The sequence below is a fragment of the Geotrypetes seraphini genome, chromosome 7, assembly GCF_902459505.1.
Source record: "Geotrypetes seraphini chromosome 7, aGeoSer1.1, whole genome shotgun sequence".
In the NCBI taxonomy this organism is placed as follows: Eukaryota; Metazoa; Chordata; class Amphibia; order Gymnophiona; family Dermophiidae; genus Geotrypetes; species Geotrypetes seraphini.
The window spans coordinates 175,193,425-175,211,441 of NC_047090.1; the positions used below are offsets into that span (position 1 = coordinate 175,193,425).

The 18,017-nt window shown below is 40.5% G+C and overlaps 1 protein-coding gene across 2 annotated transcripts in view; it reads left to right on the plus strand.

The window, feature by feature from the left end:
• The first annotated feature begins 274 nt into the window (after nt 1-274).
• TRIP11 (thyroid hormone receptor interactor 11) overlaps nt 275-18,017 on the plus strand; it is a 153,623-nt gene continuing 135,880 nt past the window's right edge. For both annotated transcript variants that reach the window (XM_033951325.1, XM_033951326.1), the window contains exons 1-4: nt 275-704; nt 12,504-12,580; nt 12,756-12,866; nt 14,178-14,447. In XM_033951325.1, the coding sequence (XP_033807216.1) occupies nt 566-704; nt 12,504-12,580; nt 12,756-12,866; nt 14,178-14,447 (597 nt within the window). In that variant the 5' untranslated portion in view covers nt 275-565. The remainder of the gene's footprint in view (nt 705-12,503; nt 12,581-12,755; nt 12,867-14,177; nt 14,448-18,017) is intronic.

Consider the following 18,017-nt stretch of genomic DNA (forward strand, 5'->3'; position numbering starts at 1 on the left):
AGTGAAAGACTTATGAATAAGAAAACTGATAGATAGGGACGGGGGCGGGCCGAGCCCAGTGTACTTGTGTGCCCTCGAAGAATTAATCCTGCGGATCAAGCACTACAGGTCCCGGGTAACTTGCCATCTTCCATAATGTATTTTATTGGTTCCACTGCTGCGATCCGACTCCACTTTCCCTGGCTTATAGCAGTGAAGGTGGGCGGACACGGCGGCATCGCCGGGCTGGAGACGTGGCTCTGTCCGTCCGCCTCCTGCTTCCGGGTCTGCGCCTAGTCCGCCTCCGGCCCAGGATGCTTTTCGGCCGCTTTACACGTCGGCGCCCGGGCTCTTGACACTGTCATGGCGGCCGTCGAGCGGGCTGAGGGCAGGACGGGCGCGAGCGAGCAGCTTCGGCGCCTCCGCCGTGGCGCGTGACGAGCGGCGCGTTCCGGAGAGGGAGCGAGGACGGGCTATGAGGAGCCCCGGCCACCTGTGACACCGTCCGGAGGAAAGCGGCGGGCCGGGGGGAGGGGGCGGAGGTCTAAGCCAGCCCGCTGCTTCTGCGTCGTCGGCCTCCCTCGCAATGGCGTCGTGGTTGGGGGGGATCGGCTCCGGCCTGGGCCAGTCCCTCGGGCAGGTGGGGGGCAGCCTGTCCTCCCTGACCGGACAGATCTCGAACTTTACCAAGGACATGCTGCTGGAGGGCGCGCAGGAGGTGGGAGGTGAGGAGGGCTCCTTCCTTGCCCCTGAAATGCTGCTGCAGCCGGAGCACTGCATACCCTGAATGCCGGGGTTTTCGCAGAGCTTGGTTGGGAAATAAGTTTCCAGATTTTAAAATCTTTGCTGCTGGGAGGTGGTTTTTTTGCCCATGTTTTTTAATACTAAAAAGTGGTAGTCTTTTAATACAAACGTTCCCACTTGTCAGACCTTATTCTGTTGATACTGTACTTTTTTTTTTTTGTCTGACTGGATGACAGCCGGCTTCTTATGGGACCTGGGTAGGCCACTATTGGAAACAGGATGCTGGGCTTGATGGACTTTCAGTCTGTCCCAGTATGGTAATTCTTATGATGGGAATAGACTGGCAAGAGAAGGGCACACTTCAGTTATTTTATCAGCAAAATAAAAGTATACCATTAACTAACAACTTATTTTTATTATTCCTGCTTTGAGAACTGTGGGCTGTCCCAGTTTGGCAGTTCTTATGAGATGTTCTCAATTGGTTGCATTTAGAGCACACTTCAAAAAGTGGTGCATCTCTCACAACCATAAGGAGTATGAGATACAGGCTGTCAAGTTATCCTGTTTCAAGATTCAAGTACAGTAAAACCTTGGTTTACAAGCATAATTTGTTCCACAACCATGCTTGTAATCCAAAACACTCGTATATCAAAGCAAATTTCCCCATAAGAAATAATAGAAATTCAGATGATTCGTTCCACAACCCAAAAACTTTAATACAAAATACTGTATGTACTTGTATTGCAAGACCTCGCTCGTTTAGAACAGTTGCTACACTCCCGCAGCATCAGAGAGAGAAGAACCATCGGCTCAGTTGTGATGTGACACATGTGTACTGTATGTACTTGTATTGCAAGATTTTGCTTGTTTAGAACAGTCGCTACACTCTTGCAGTGTCGGAGAGCGAATAAACATCAGCTCAGTTCTGATGTGATGTGTGTATACTGTATGTACTTGTAGTGCAAGACTTTGCTTGTATATCAAGTTAAAATTTAATAAAATGTTTTGCTTGTCTTAAAAAAACACTTGCATACCAACTTACTTGCAATCCAAGGTTTTACTGTACTTGATTTCAGGCAGCCTTATCCTGAATTGCATTAATATGGACCTGCAGTATGACTTTAAATGGGTGGGATCAAGGACTACAAATACTGTCTTTGGGATATAAGTTCAAAACTAAGGCTGGACCCTGGGTCACTTATCAGCTCTGGAGACCAGAAGACATTAATGAGATGGTGTATCTATTTCCTTCCAGAGGTGGTTCCTGCTTGTGTGGACTGAGGAAGAGTAGCGATTAGGAACAATAGCCTGTTTTCTGCCCACAGATGGGCAGAACCAGAGCCTGGAATTTCCTCTACTCGCCTGTTCCCAGATTTTGATGTACAGTATTATTTTGTTGTAGAGGACTTTGGGAACACTATGTAAAAAGATGTGAAATATCTTGAAAGATAAAAGGCCTGTTTGCAGGAATAGAACATAAGTAAATCATAGTGAGCTAGACCAAGGTCCATCAAGCCTGACAGTAGCCATTCTGAGTCATAAATATGCCTGTTATGTCTCAAGAAGTAGATAATTTTGTTCAGATAACTTTTAGGATTAAGCAATAATTTTACCAAGTCTTATCTGTGTGGTAATTTTTTATGATCTTTTCTCCCAGAAATTTGCCCAACTAACCTGCAGGTAGAGAATGACACAGTGACAACAATTCATCACTGTTCCTGTCCCCGTGGATAACTGCGGGAAACCATCCCCATGTCATTCTGTAAAAACAGAGGGAAGAATCAGAGTATGAATGGGCACAACCACTGACCCTCAAGGCTTGCATTAAAGAATGCTGGTGTAAAAGGATTGAGGTTGAGATAGACATGGGGTGATTTCCCCGCGGTTATCGGCAGGAACAGAAATGATGAGTTCTGTGACCGTAACATTCTTTATCTGCAGGGTTAATTATCTTGACCACATTCTCCAGCAGTAGATTTCAGAGTTTTTTTCAACTTGCCGATTGTTAATTTTATGAAGTTTCCTCTTGTTTTAGTGTTTGAAAGATTAAAGAGATCGCTATTTAACTGGTCCACCCTGTTCACATGCAACCACAAGAGAGATAGTTACTCTGCACACTAAGTGGCAAAATCCAAATGAAAAAGCAGAGCGTGCCTGGTCTTCAAACCCCTCTTTATTAATAGTAAATAAATTATATATGCAAAAAAATGAAAAGTGACATAAATATGGTAAAGACTCAACATGGTCTGTGTTTTGGCTATGGTGCCTGCATCAGGAATCCCAAATGATAGAAACAAACCATTCAAGAAATCCAAATGCTAAAAGATTAAAAACAAACCACAATTGGCACCCAAATTCAGGATCACAGCAGCTATCTCACACTGCAGTTGACCTCAGGCTAAAGAGTCTAGGGCTGAGGGGAGATATGTTAGAGGTCTTTAATTCTGATGGAGTGGGACAGATAGACTTGAATCGCTCATTTACTCTTTCTAAAAATACAAGGACTAGGGACTACGCAATGAAGCTACTAAGTAGTACATTTAAAACAAATCAGAGAAGATATTTCTTCATCATGTAATTAAAACTTTGAAATTTGTTACCAGAGAATGTGGTAAAAAGCAGTTAGCTGAAGGGCTTAAAGAAGGTCTGGTTTTTACTCTCTTCGGATCTTGCCAGATACTTGTGACCTGGATTGACCACTTTTGCAAACAGGATACTTCGGTTTGTCCCAGTATGGCAATGCTTATGTTGTGTTCTTTTTTTTTTTAAGCTGAATAGCTGTAACCCGATTAGCGTTATTTTCATAAAAGAGGTTTTTCATTTTTGCCATCTTTCTCTAAACCTTTTCTAGTTCCGCTATATTCTTTTTGAGACGGGGTGACCAGAACAATATGCATAGTGCAGTGGCACTATGAACCTATAAAGAGGCATAATGATTTTTATAGTTTTGCTTTCCATTTCTTTTCAAATAATCCTCAACATTCTCTTTCCTTTTTAACATAACATAACTTTATTCTTCTGTACCGCCATAATCAAACAATTTCTAGGAGGTTTACATAGAAGAAGGCTGGACAATCAGCGAAATACAGTTAATTGAAATACAACAAATTTCCTAAAATATTCAATATAAGAGTTTTGGTTAACAATAGTATCCTCAGTTAGGAAATAAATTTGTCAAACAGTGTTCACTTAATTACTTTTCAAAATGCACCATAAGGCAACATAACTCCATCAATACAATGACCCTCACCAGATCTGCTGCTTACTTTCTTGAAATGCTAGTGTTTTATCCAAAAATGTCTTGTATCTGCAACCAATTATTTTTTGATATGTAAATAAATTAGAATTCCTAGTTATCCTCATTGGACTATATAACACAAAATGAGATAAAAGGTAATTTGGGGCCAATCCCCGAACCAGCTTAAAACAGATGCACGAAAATTTGAATAGCACTTGTGCTTCTACTGGGAGCCAATGCAACAGTCGATACTAAGGACTAATACGGTCATTCTTCTTCAACCCAAATATCAGTTGAACAGCCATATTCTCAATTTTCTCAAGATTTTCTTTGGGGCTCCCAGATAGATAATATTACAGTAATCCAATATGGATAAAACTAGCGCTTGCACTAATAATCTGAAAGATAAAGGGTCAAAGTACAGTCAAACCTCGGTTTACGAGTGCACCGGTTTGTGAGTGTTTTGCAAGATGAGCAAAACATTCGCAAAATCGGCACCTCTGAAACCTAGCTTGACTCGATTTACGAGCGCCTCCCTCCCACGATCTGGCATCCCCCTCCACTGCGATTTGCCATCTCCCATCCACCCAAACACATTGGCTTACCCCCATATGGCACCGGCACCAGCACCAACGCACAGGACATGCTGGTGCCCGAAGATCTGCTGTCTTCCTTTTGCTGGGCCTTGAGCATCTGCACATGCTCAAGGCCTTCTAGTCTCACTCTGAAATAATGCAAAAAGTGACATGCCTATTTTTCTCTGAGGGGCTCATTTATGAATATGTCAAATGGCACACATCAGAGTACAGATCATTGGAGCTCTTTGCTACTGAATTTTTTTGTTTGGAAAACTGACCATTTAGTCCTACTATGCTCCCTTTTTCTCTAATCAGTTATCAATTCATGGGAAAGGTTTTCCATTAGGCAGGGGGCAGGCCTGATGTATATGTACAGCACTAATAATACATTTCACATACTTGGAGTCTTAGGGATCACATATTCAGCTGAAAGGAAGCTCCAGATTGAGAGGGCATAGAATGAAGTTAAGAGGTGATAGGCTCGGGAATAATTTAAGAAAATGCTTTTTTACAGAAAGGATGACAGATGTGTGGAATAGTTTCCCGGTAGAGGTGGTAGAGACAAAGACTGTGTCTGAATTAAAGAAAGTGTAGGACAGGCACGTAGGTTCTCTTAGGGAGAGGAGGAAATAGTGGTTGCTGCTGATGGTCAGACTGAATGGGCCGTTTGGCCTTTATCTGCCGTAATGTTTCTGTGTGTTTGAATTGGCAGGCCTGCTGGATTAATGCTGGCTTTAATTGAACTTTTAGGGTTTCTTGTTACAGCATTTTTTAACTCGGTGCTGCTTGACTAGAAGCTCAAGAACCAGTGGTTTTGCATGTTTTTTTGTACAGGTATATACTTAGGGCTCCTTTTACAAAGGTGCGTTAGGGCCTTAATGCGCGGAATAGCACGCGCTAAATTGCCGCGTGCGCTAGCTGCTACCGCCTCCTCTTGAGCAGGCGGTAGTTTTTTGGGTAGCGCGTGCTATAGCGCACACTAATCCGATGCATGCGCTAAAAACGCTAGCGCACCTTTGTAAAAGGAGCCCTTAGTTCCATAACTAAAACAAAGTTAAGCAGCGTAGATTAAATGTATTACAAAGCTGTTTTTGAGATTGAGCAGTGTTTAATTAGGTCTTAATGATGCATGTTTAGTGAAGGAAAAAATTCTTATTTTCTCTGGCAGATAGTTTGTCATTCTTGTGATATGATTTTTAATCATGACTTCAATTGAGACATAGCATGGAGAGGGCCTTATTTGTGATAGGGAATGAGTAGACAGAAGTTGTGTTCCTTCCCTTGTTAGATCTATCAACTGCATTCAGTACAATTGACCATATTATTTTACTGGTTAGGTTACGCCAGAGATGGAACACAGCTTTTATGTAATTGGGTTTGATTTTGCATCTCTAAACCATGGCTGTTGCACTGTAGAGTGCCTCAAAGTTTTAGGCTTTTCCCTGTTCGGTTTAATAATACTTAGAGAGAAATTTAATGGAAGATTTTGGATGCAATATCTGTTGTATGTTGTTGATGATGAAATCGATTTTCCTTTAGAGGGTATTGTCAACAGAAACCATGGGAATCTTAAATCTCTGGATATATTCAGTAGTCCCATTGGATGAAGGTAAATAAGTTAAATCTGATGGAGACTTGGCTACCTTGGTTGAAAAATTGTAATATGTAAGAGTTAGCCGTGCTGATAGTGTTGGGTACCCTTCTCCTCCACTGCCCTCTCCAGTCTCTGTTCCTTCCATCTTGCTGCGCCATATGCATGGAATAGACTTCCTGAGTTACGTCAAGCTTGTTACGTAGCCATGTCTGATTTGATGATTCCCACGATAATTCTCTAATCCCTTATTTGTCTTGAATAGACTGTAAGCTGTGTTGAGCAGGGACTCTCATATCCTTTTTATGTATAGTGCTTATGAAAGTGCTTAGTAGATGTACTGTGTAGTAGTTGTGAAAGATGCCCTTGCTTTGCCTGTGAAATTTGATTCAATTTCAAAGATTGATGTTCGTCTTCCCTCAGCGGTTTCTTCTCCAAACTGAACACGCCTGATCTCCTTAGCTTTTTCTCATTTTAGACTTGTTTCCTCACCTTAATTATTTTGGCTGCTCTCTTCTGTTCCTTTTCTAATTCTGTCGTATTTCAAAATTTACAGACTGAGAGAGTCAGTGAATTTACATGGAAATACCTTTAAAAAAATAGGAAGAAATATTTTTTCACTCAAATAGTAGTTAAGCTCTGGATCTCGTTGCTGGAAGATTTGGTAACAGCGGTTAGTGTAGCTGTTGGACAAGTCCCTGGAGGAAAAGTATGTAATCTGCTATTGAGATGGACATAGGGAAGCCACTGCTTAACCTGGAATTGGTAGCATGGAATTTTGCTACTACTGGTACTTAGGTTTCTGCCAAGTATTTTTGCTCTGGATTGGCCACTGTGGAAACAGGATATTGAACTAGATGGACCATTGGACTGACCCAGTATGGCTATTCTTATGTACTTATGATTGCTTGTTGGCACAATCTACACTCACTGATCACCTGTTTGCTAAACCTTCAAGAACTCAATATTGATGAGAAGACATTGTCAGACATTTTAAATTAAAGTAGCTTTGTATGTAATTCCATCTAATTGATTCAAAATGTTTCCATCCAGTGGCTCTTACAGGTGGAATATGATTTGTATGATACATATTTTTGAAATAGTAAATGCTAGCAGGAAGATGGCAGGAATAGAAAACAATTAAGATCTATCTGGCTAGAAATTGATTGGGGGGTGCGTCTTTTTTTGTTACATAGTAACATAGTAGCTGACGGCAGATAAAGACCAGAATGGACCATCCAGTATGCCCAACTTGGTTCAATTAAAAAAATTTTTTTTCCTTCTTAGCTATTTCTGAGCAAGAATCCAAAGCTCTGCCTGGTACTGTGTGCCATAAATCAATCATTTAATTTAAATGGTCCTTTTTCTTAGAGATTTCTGGGCCAGAAACCCAGAATCCTTCCTAGTAGTGTGCTTAGGTTTTGTCTACTGAAGTCTCGGTTCATAGACATAATCACGGAAGACAAAGGCGTGCGCCGACAACTGAGCGCAAGATGGAGGTGCGCGCCGAAGAAAATTATTGTTTTTAGGGGCTCCGACAGGGGGTTTTGTTGGGGAGCCCCCGCACTTTACTTAATACAGATCGCGGTGGCGTTGTGGGGGCTTTGGGGGGTTGTAACCCCCCACATTTTACTGGAAACTTAACTTTTTCCCTAAAAACAGGGAAAAATGAAATTTTCAGTAAAATGTAGGGGGTTACAACCCCCCAAACCCCCCACAATGCGGCTCGATCTGTATTAAGTAAAGTGGGGGGGGGGTTCCCCACACACACACCCCCGTCGGAGCCCCTAAAAACAGTAATTTTCTTCGGTGCGCATCTCCACGCTGCGCTCAATTGTCTGCACACGCCTTTGTCCCGGCGCGCTTTTGACCTGACACCGAAGTCTCCATCAAAGCTCACTCCAGCCCATCTACACCATCCCAGCCATTGAAGTCCTCCCCAGCTCATCCTCAACCAAACGGCCATATACAGACACAGACCGTGCAAGTTTGCCCAGTACTGGCCTTAGGTCTTCAATATTTACTATTAATTTCTGATTCTAGATCCTCTGTGTTCATCCCAAGCTTTTTTGAACTCTGTCACCATTTTCCTCTCCACCACCTCTCTCAGGAGCACATTCCAGGCATCCATTCCAGCCTCTCCATAAAGAAGAATTTCCTTACATTGCTCTTGAGTCCCCCACCCCTCAGCCTCAAATTATGCCCTCTGGTTTTAACATTTTTCTTTCTCTGGAAAAGATTTTGTTCTACGTTAATATCTTTCAAGTACTTGAACGTCTGAATCATATCTCCCCTGTCCCTTCTTTCCTCTAGAGCAGGGGTAGGGAATGCCGGTCCTCGAGAGCCGTATTCCAGTCGGGTTTTCAGGATTTCCCCAATGAATATGCATGAGATCTATTTGCATGCACTGCTTTCAATGCATATTCATTGGTGAAATCCTGAAAACCCGACTGGAATATGGCTCTCGAGGACCGGAGTTCCCTACCCTTGCTCTAGAGTATACACATTCAGGGCTTCCAGTCTCTCCTCATATGTCTTTTGGCGCAAATGTCCTATCATTTTCGTTGCCCTCCTCTGGATTGCTTCAAGTCTTCTTATGTCCTTTGCCAGATACGGTCTCCAGAACTGAACACAATACTCCAAGTGAGGCCTCACCAGTGACTTGCACAGGGGCATCAACATCTTTCTTCTACTGGTTATGCCTCTTTATACAGCCCCTCAGACACCGCCTTGTCACACTGTTTTTTCGTCTTTAGATTTTCAGACACTTATCACTCCAAGGTCCCTCTCCCCATCTGTACATATCAGCCTCTCATCTCCCAGCACATACAGTTCCTTCCGATTTTTAATCCCCAAATGTATTACTCTGCATTTCTTTGCATTGAATTTTAGTTGCCAGATATTAGACCATTCCTCTAACTTTTGCAGATCCTTTTTCATGTTTTCCACTCCTTCCACGGTGTCTGCTGTGCTACAAATCTTGGTTTCATCCGCAAAAAGGCAAACCTTTCCTTCTAACCCTTCAGCAATGTCACTGAAAACATATTGAACAGGATCAGCCCCAGCACCGAACCCTGAGGGACTCCACTACTCACCTTTCTTTCCTCCGAGCAACTTCCATTAACCACCACCCTCTGGCATCTGTCCGACAACCAGTTTGTTAATGGAATTTTTTCATCATAGATAATACAGTGAAACTTTGTTTGTATATGTACTGGCCTAGATTATGCATGATGGCAACATGCCCTCTGATGACGCTGGGTTTGTACGCAGGACACATTTGTGCATGGTACAACACAGTAGTCCTTTATGCCTAGTGAGTGCTTTTTGGCAACTTTGGTAAGAAAACTCCAGAGGCAGGCCGGAAGCAGCTGAAAAAAAACTGGTTTTGTAAGTAGTGCTTTAGTAACTTTTGTAGGAGAACTCCAGAGGCAGCTTTGCTTATACATGGACTTTGCTTTCCGTCTGCTGCATACCATCGGTGCTCCACTGGACTGGCCTTTTCTGAGAAATAAAATTTTCAATAAAGAAAGTTGAACTGAAGAAACGTTGCCTGTCTTAGATATTAAACCTATTTTATTAGCTGATTCTTTTATCCTTAAATGTGGAGGAGTAGCCCTAGTGGTTAGAGCGGCAGGCTGAGAAGAAGGGAAGTCAAGTCATTTTTCTTTTTCGCGGATATTAGCTTAGGGCTTGATCTCTTAACTTGCATTAACACATGTACTTTGTTAGTACTGTAAATAGGCCCCACTGAGAATAATTGGCTTGTGTTAAACAATACGCAGTAATTCTCGTTAATATATTTTAGATCATAAGCCTCTGGGGAAACAGAAATACCTATTCCTGAATATTCTGTAACACACCTTCAGCTATAAATGATAAGGCACAAGCTAAATGTAAAAGAATAAAATAGACTTTTGATCTAGTTCATATTGTACTTTATTTATATATAGCCAGTCATCTAAGTTTTATTTTATTTGGTTTTTTTAGAATTCATTTGAATGGGCTGTGAATTATTTTTTAAAGACTATAGAGAGGGTTATTTTATTGAACAATTGTATGTGTGTGTATATATCTACAGCAGTGGTCTCAAACTCAAACCCTTTGCGGGGCCACATTTTGGATTTGTAGGTACTTGGAGGGCCGCAGAAAAAATAGTTAATGTCTTATTAAAGAAATGACAATTTTGCATGAGGTAAAACTCTTTATAGTTTATAAAACTTTCCTTTAACAGTTAAAAGGAAAGATATATAAACTATAAAGAGTTTTACCTCATGCAAAATTGTCATTTCTTTAATAAGACATTAACTATTTTTTCTGTGGCTCTCCAAGTACTCTATTTTTTTCTGCAGCACTCACATTAAAAATTCAATATCTTTTCTTTCTCAAAACTGGCACATTTCAATCACTAAATTGAAAATAAAATCATTTTCCTACCTTTGTTTGATAATTTCATCAGTCTCTGGTTGCACTTTATTCTTCTGACTGTGTATCCAATACTTCTTCCCTTCTTTCAGCCTCCTGTATGCTTCCTCTCCTCCAGACCTCATTCCCTCCCCCAACTTTTTCTTTCTTTCTCTATGTCTGTCTTTCTCTGATTCCGTGCCCCATTTTTTGATTTGTTTCTGGTTCCCTGTCCCCCCTCCTTTTTTCTTTCTTCCTTCCTTCCTCTGTGCCCCATTTTTTGCTTTTTTTCTGGCTCCCTGTCTTTCTTTCTGTCTTCCTTCCTTCCTGCCCTCCCCCATGCCACCGCCGCCGCGGAATAGGCTGCTGCCGCTATCGGGAACAGGCCAAGATCTCCCTGCTTCTCTTCTGCACGGGGCTGACCAACTCTCGCTGCCCAACGTCAATTCTAACGTCGGAAAGGACGTTCTGGGCAACCAGGCAGCGATTGGCTAGCCAGAACATCCTCTCGACGTCAGAATTGACATCGGGCCGTGAGAGTTGGTCGGCCCCGCAGGGAAGAGAAGCAGGGAGATCAAAGAACACAGTGCCGGCCTGATCCCCGATGGCAGCAGTGAGAAGGGAAGGGAAGCAGGTTGGGCACTACTTCTCTAGACAAGCCGCGAGCCGCACTCTAGGGAGAACAGTGGACCGCCCACCCCCCCTTGGTACACCACTGGAGCAGCAGCGTGTCTGGCCAGCTCGTTCGTTCAAAGCTGCGGGTGGCGGCTCCTTGCGAAATCCGTGCCTGCGTCTGAAGCCTCTCTGATGTTGTGACATCAGAGAGGCTTCCGATGCAGGAGTGGATAGCACAAGGAGCCGCCAACCCGCGGCTTTGAACGAACGAGCCGGCTGCTGCTCCAAAAGGAAGAGAATGATCGCCTCCAGACTGCGGGCCGCAAATAAAACCTGGAGAGCCACATGCGGCCTGTGGGCCGCGTGTTTGAGACCGCTGAACTACAGGGGTTCTCAATCCAATCCTTGGGACACACCTAGCCAATCAGGTTTTTGTGGTACCCACAATGAGGGTGCACTGCAAATCTCTCTCTTGTGTATTCATTGTGAGTATCCTATAAACCTGACTGGGTCGTGTGTCCCGAGGACTAGATTGAGAATCCCTGAGATAGATATGTAATCCACAAAGATGTTTGCTATATTCAGAATCTGACTTAAAGATAGAGGCAAATATTTGAAGTTAGAATTGTGATCATGATCTTACATAGTAATATAAATAGTAAATGACAGCAGATAAAGACCTGAATGGTCTTTCCAGTCTGCCCAACCATAAATGCGCCATAAATCAATCATTTAATTTAAATGGTCCTTTTCTTAGATATTTCTGGGCCAGAAACCCAGAGCCCTGCCCGGTAGTGTGCTTAGGTTTCTATCTACTGGAGTCTCCTTCAAAGCTCACTCCAGCCCATCTTAACCATCCCAGCCATTGAAGCCCTCCCCAGTCCATCCTCAATTGAATGTCCATATACGGGACACAGACTGTGCAAGTCTGCCCAATACTGGCCTTAGTTCCTTCAACGTATACCCATTATTTTCTGATTGAATCCTAAGCAGGGTTGTCAGCGGTTTAGTTATATTCTTACTTCACATTCAAATTATGCAGTGATTAGGAGGTTTACTTCTTTAAATCTTTCTTTTTTTTTCCCCTTCCTTTTTCTATATACCCGTAGATGTGGCATTGTTTGAGAGACTATCCAAACATTCTTCAAGCCCTGGAGGAACACTCTCCATCTTTCTTCTGTAGACTGATCCCTTGATCTCTCCTCCCTTTATGCTATTTTTTAAAATCACAATCCCTTATAACAAAACAGGAATATAACCCCCTCCCCCATTGCTAAAGGAATCTCATGTTCATTGTGCTGTGGATTTTGATGATATATAACTGAGCTGCTTCTTTCCTCTCTTGATATTTCAGATGCTGCTACAGAATTGCAGGTATCTAGTTCCAGACTGAGAGAAGTGGAGGGCATTTATGCTGCACAGAAGTTGGAGGTAAATATTATACAGAGTTGATTAAAAGTGACTATTGAAGTAGTTAAATGTTGTGTTCCTTGGAAGCTATGCAGCCTCTGTTACTTTCTAGAGGGATCCAGCACTAATCAATTTTTATATTTTCTAGAGAGAGGAAATAAAATCAGTTAACATGACAAATATTTGTTTTCTTCAGTATGAAAGATTGAAAAAGCTGTATACTGATATAGAAGAGAAACTTGAAGCCTCTGAGCTCCAGATAAAACAGCAGTCTGCAGAGTACAGGAATCAACTACAACAAAAAGAGGTATTCTGATAATATGGAATCTCATTTAGCAATAGTCTTACTATATTAACTGTTTCATACAGTGTGTGGGGGTGGCAAGAAAAGAAAATGGAGGCTGGGTAAAGAGGATTGAATTTAGGGCAGTGGGTTTCTATTTGGGTATACAATATTTTAAATGTAGGGAGAAATATAGGTATCTGAATTATAAAGATCTATGCAAATATATCTCTTAGCACTTTTCCCATAGGTACAAAAGGGGGTCCTTTACTGATAGCACGATCTAATATCATTAATGTGCATTAATTACTGCAGGACACACACTATTAGAATAGAATCCCAAAGTAGAATCCATTGTGTAGAATCCAGTTTGTTTACAGAAGTTAGACAGCTCTAAGTCTAATAGATGCTGGCACTGTCATCTTGAACCGGGGACATTGGATCATTTACTGTTCTATTGTCCATTGGTACTTGCTTTTTGGAAATCAATTTGGAATCAAATAAACAATTGGCATTATCTTATGATACTGTGCTATTTGGTACATCAATGAGGGCTAAGAGCCAAATATCTTTTAACAATAATAAAGTTTTGCTCATAATGACAGGGATTGCCATACAACATATTATGAAAAACTGGAAGAATTGGGATTGACTGAATTACAGTTTTTGGTGGAATTCTTTATGTCACATCTTTAAAATGGAGCGGGTAATAGCCATACTGCAGGGTAATTTCAAGAAATTTTAGAATGTTTGGGAGCCATTAATAAAATATTGTAAAGAATCAATATTACTTTTTCCCTTTGAATATACACGTCCAAGGAGGCGGAGGAGATAATTTTGTTTTATTTTCCTTTTATTGTAGGGAGGGAGGATATTTTATGTTTTATGTTTTCTTAAGTTTAATGACAGTTGATGGGGGTATGGGAGGGAGGGGTATTTGATCTGAATTTATCTCTGATAGACTATTAAGAGATGTTAAAGTATAAAATGATTGTATATTATGTTACACTTATTGTAAGTTTTAAAATTAATAAAGATTACAAAAGAATCCATTGTGAAACTGAAGTGTCTAATTAAGCCTTTCTTGATAGATGAGTTTGTAAATTTCTGCTAGTCTGGATGATAGGGATTTTGAAAAGTCAAAGAAACTGAGTACAGCTTATCAAATAACAAGAATAACCTTACTGGGTCAGACCAATGGTCCATCTAACTCAGTAGACTGTCCTCACGGTGACCAATCCAAGAAATATGAGAGAACATGCTATTTTGTTTACAATAGGTTGAATTTAGTTTTTTCTGATGTTCTGAAATTTCTATTCTCATCTAAATACTCAGGTGGAAATCAGTCATCTAAAAACTAGACAGAATGTACTCCAGGAACAATTGCAGACATCCCAGACAGCAGCTCAGTCAACACAGCTGGGTGTTTCCCCTCCAGCCACTGCATCTGCCTCTTTTAGTCCTGTGGCTGGACATCATCCAGGTTTTCCAGGAGATGAGATGGACTTTGGTGATATCATCTGGTCCCAGCAAAAAATAAACACACTGTTTAGCCAAGTTTCTAGGCTTGAAGCTGAGGTTCTACACTGGAGGCAGCTTGCACAGGTACTGGATTTTCATATCTTTGTGCTCATATCTTGAAGTTGAACACTTAGGGCCTGTTTTACAAAGCCGCGCTAGCAGCTGCTGCTTGGTAACGGCCCCGAAACCCATAGAGATTTAAAGGGGTTTGAGGCTATTGCTGTGTGGCTTTGTAAAACAGGCTGTCAAGTTATGATCTCATATATAAGATTCATGCCCAGTAGTAAACCAGTGGAAATTTTACACAAAGAAAGAGAAAAGACCTTTGCCTTGTTATGGAAACAGAAAAAACCAAAAAGCAAGAGAGATGTCCTTTCATACAACGGTATCTTTATTTTTCAAAAGTTCATCCCAAAAGGATCAAAGTTTTGGCATCTGTATATGCCTTCCTCAGGGGACACTAAAATAATGTACATTCATAAGAAAATAAAACAATAAGTACCATGCTAAAATGTATGTTTAAAACAGATATAGAGAAAAATATTTATAAAACTTGGTTAAAACATATAATAAGAAAAATGTTTTCACTCCAGTAAAATAAAATATATTATTGCAACAATACAATATAAAGATAAAACCAGAAATCAGAATGTACTGGATGAATAAGTGATAAAAATAATCATAGAAGGAATATTATGTATATATGTTATTGACATTTAGAGCATATATAAACCAATAATGAAATGCAAGAGATACATGCATTTCATAAATGGTAATTCCCCTGGAAATGTCCAGTTATCTTTTTTTTTTTTTGTAATCCTAAATCCAAAATTATAATTTTCCTGAAAATATCCAGTTAGCTTCTTTTGTAATCCGCCTAGAACTGCAAGGTACGGGCGGAATAGAAGTCACTAATGTAATGTAATATAATACATTATTAAAACACATGAAAACCAAGTTATAAGTTATGAAAATAAACCTGAACATGAAATTGCATCAAACATCCAGGTGGCCAAAGAATAAACAAATAGTCACAGTGGCAATGAGCCAAAGCAGAAAAAAAAGAAAAAATATGAAAGTAAAAAGGAGAAAAAAAAGGTAGAAGGGAGAAAAGGGGAAAGGGGAAAAAAATACTAATATATAGAATGATGCACCGTATGTACTGGAGAATAATTTCCATATAAATCAAACTATCCATCTCAAATGATATGAAGAGTGCAGCTACAAAAAGTGGAGATCAAACAAAGATAAAGGGCAGATGTAAGTATTGAAAGGCGCATTAGCAGAGCAGAAAGTCACCACAGGCACCGTGCAAAAAGTGAAACGCGCACTAAACTCATAATAGCCGACGTGTCTGGATAAAATTATCTTTAAAAAAATGCACTGTCAAGAAACGGTAAAGATAAACAGAGCGGAGAATCACTAGGGATTGTACGACAACTAGGTAAATGCACCATTAAGAAGGCTTATTGGGCAAGATTTCAGAAATGAGAAAAAAAAGGTGATGATGATAAGCAGAGACCCAAAAGGAAGCAGTTTGAGTAAAGTTTAAATCCTTAGATGTGAATCAGTCATGCTCAATGTCTGACAAACACGGAAATGGTAAATAAAGCCGCAAAGAAACAAAACGTATGTAATGGCAGACATACTTGTTTCTTTTTTTTTTTTTTTCTTTCGACTCCATCCGCGGTAGAGTCGCCAAAAATTCCTTTGCAAATGAAGTTATGTATACACTGTAGGTGTTGAAATGCGCTGTTAAAGAGAAACAACCAGGCAAAATATAATGAAAAAAGAGGCTAAATACATAGTTAGAAATTTAACATGGTACAAAAAAAAAGAAGGAATAAACACGGCTGTTACCCAAGAATCTACAAAGGTACCGTCAGAAATCAGCGATTGAAGGGCCTTTAAATACTTGATCAATACAACATAGTGTAGGGAAAGTGCTTCTGTCACAAAGGGAGAGGGGCATATTCTTGCGTATCGGGTAGATGAAGGTAACTACTCTTCGTCTTTCTTTATTAACTGACTGCTGATTCTTTTAAAGCAGAAAGGAATATGCAGAAGGCTCGTGATAAAGATTAAAACACCAAACTAATAACAAGTGTAAGTGAATATGAAGGAAATAAACAACAATAGTGATTAGAAAAGTAAACCTTTTGAAAGGGAAAAAAGGGGAAACAAAGTTAAAAGAATAAAAAGGGGAAAGAAGGAGGAAAAGGAAAATCAAGTTGGCACTTGTATGATGAAGACAAACTCATAATGCCATCTAGGAATATTATCCTGTCATAACAAAGGAATTATTAATAAATGTTAAAATTATGTACAGTGTATGGATGTGAATAATGAGATTGAGGAACTAGATTTCTGAATAATATATGAGAGACACAAATACAGTTACAGAGAGGAATAACATACCTAATTATATTTGACTACACTGCTCCCTCCGTATTTGCGGTTTCAGCATTCGCGGTTTCGATTATTTGCGGTTTTTAGTTTGCTGGGTCCTCCCCCCCCATTACATCAGTTTTCCTAAAGAAATCGCTGATTCCAGGCATATACAGAGAAAATTGCTGATTCCCAGCACTTTCTTCACCATGTTTTGCCTTTCCTTCAGGAACAGGCCAGGTCTCCCACCATCTTATTCGTGGTTTCACAATATTCACGATGGTTTTTAATAGAAAACAGCGAATAACATATGAAAAAGTTATGCGCGGTTTTTCTGTATTCACGGGTCTGTTAATCCCCTATCACAGCAAATACGGAGGGAGAAATGTATATGAGTTATTGAATTCCAGCTAGCAGTTTGCTTAAAGAAACACACAATAATCTACCTCGTTATTAAGACCTTGAGGATTTAGGGTGTCTAAGTCATGAATCATACATTGTTCCACTCTTAGGAGACCAGCATCTATGGGCTGCTTTTACTAAGGTGTGTTAGGGCCTTAACGTACAGAATAGCGCACGCAAAATTGCTGCTCGCACTAGACCTTAATGCCAGAATTGAACTGGCGTTATTCTAGAACGTACTGCGCGGTAATTTCATGCGTGCGCTAAAAACGCTAGTGCACCTTAGTAAAAGGAGCCCTATATTTCCACCTCCATCCTATAAGCAAAAAATGTAAGATCATTTATCGTATGACTATTCACTTCCTAATGTGATACCAAGGGTGCTGACAAAACAGTGCTGTGCTGTATAATATGGGTCTTTATTAATCTTTTTGTTTTTCCAACATACTTTAACAGACATGGTCACTGAATTAACATAGATTACACATGAAGAATTGCAATCTGACGAAAGGAAGATATTATGCAAAACTCTTGTTCTTGGATGTATAAATTCAGCCACCTCGAGACAATGAGTGTGTTATATATCCAGAATGCCTAATGGAGGGTGTTGATGGAGATAAAGTGGACAGTTAGATGGAACTAGTTTCTGCTTTAGGTTCTTGTCTCTGGAATATGCGATTACCAAATTTTTGTTTCTGAAGCATTGATGACCTTTTAGTGTCTTCCAATTTGCTCTCATAATTTTCCGAATGTCTCTGGATAAATGTGTATATCTTAAAGTGCACACAATGTCAGGAAGTACTTTGACGGCAGGCTGGAGAAGTTCCTCTCTGTTCTTCAGGCATGCTTTATGATAACCTCATT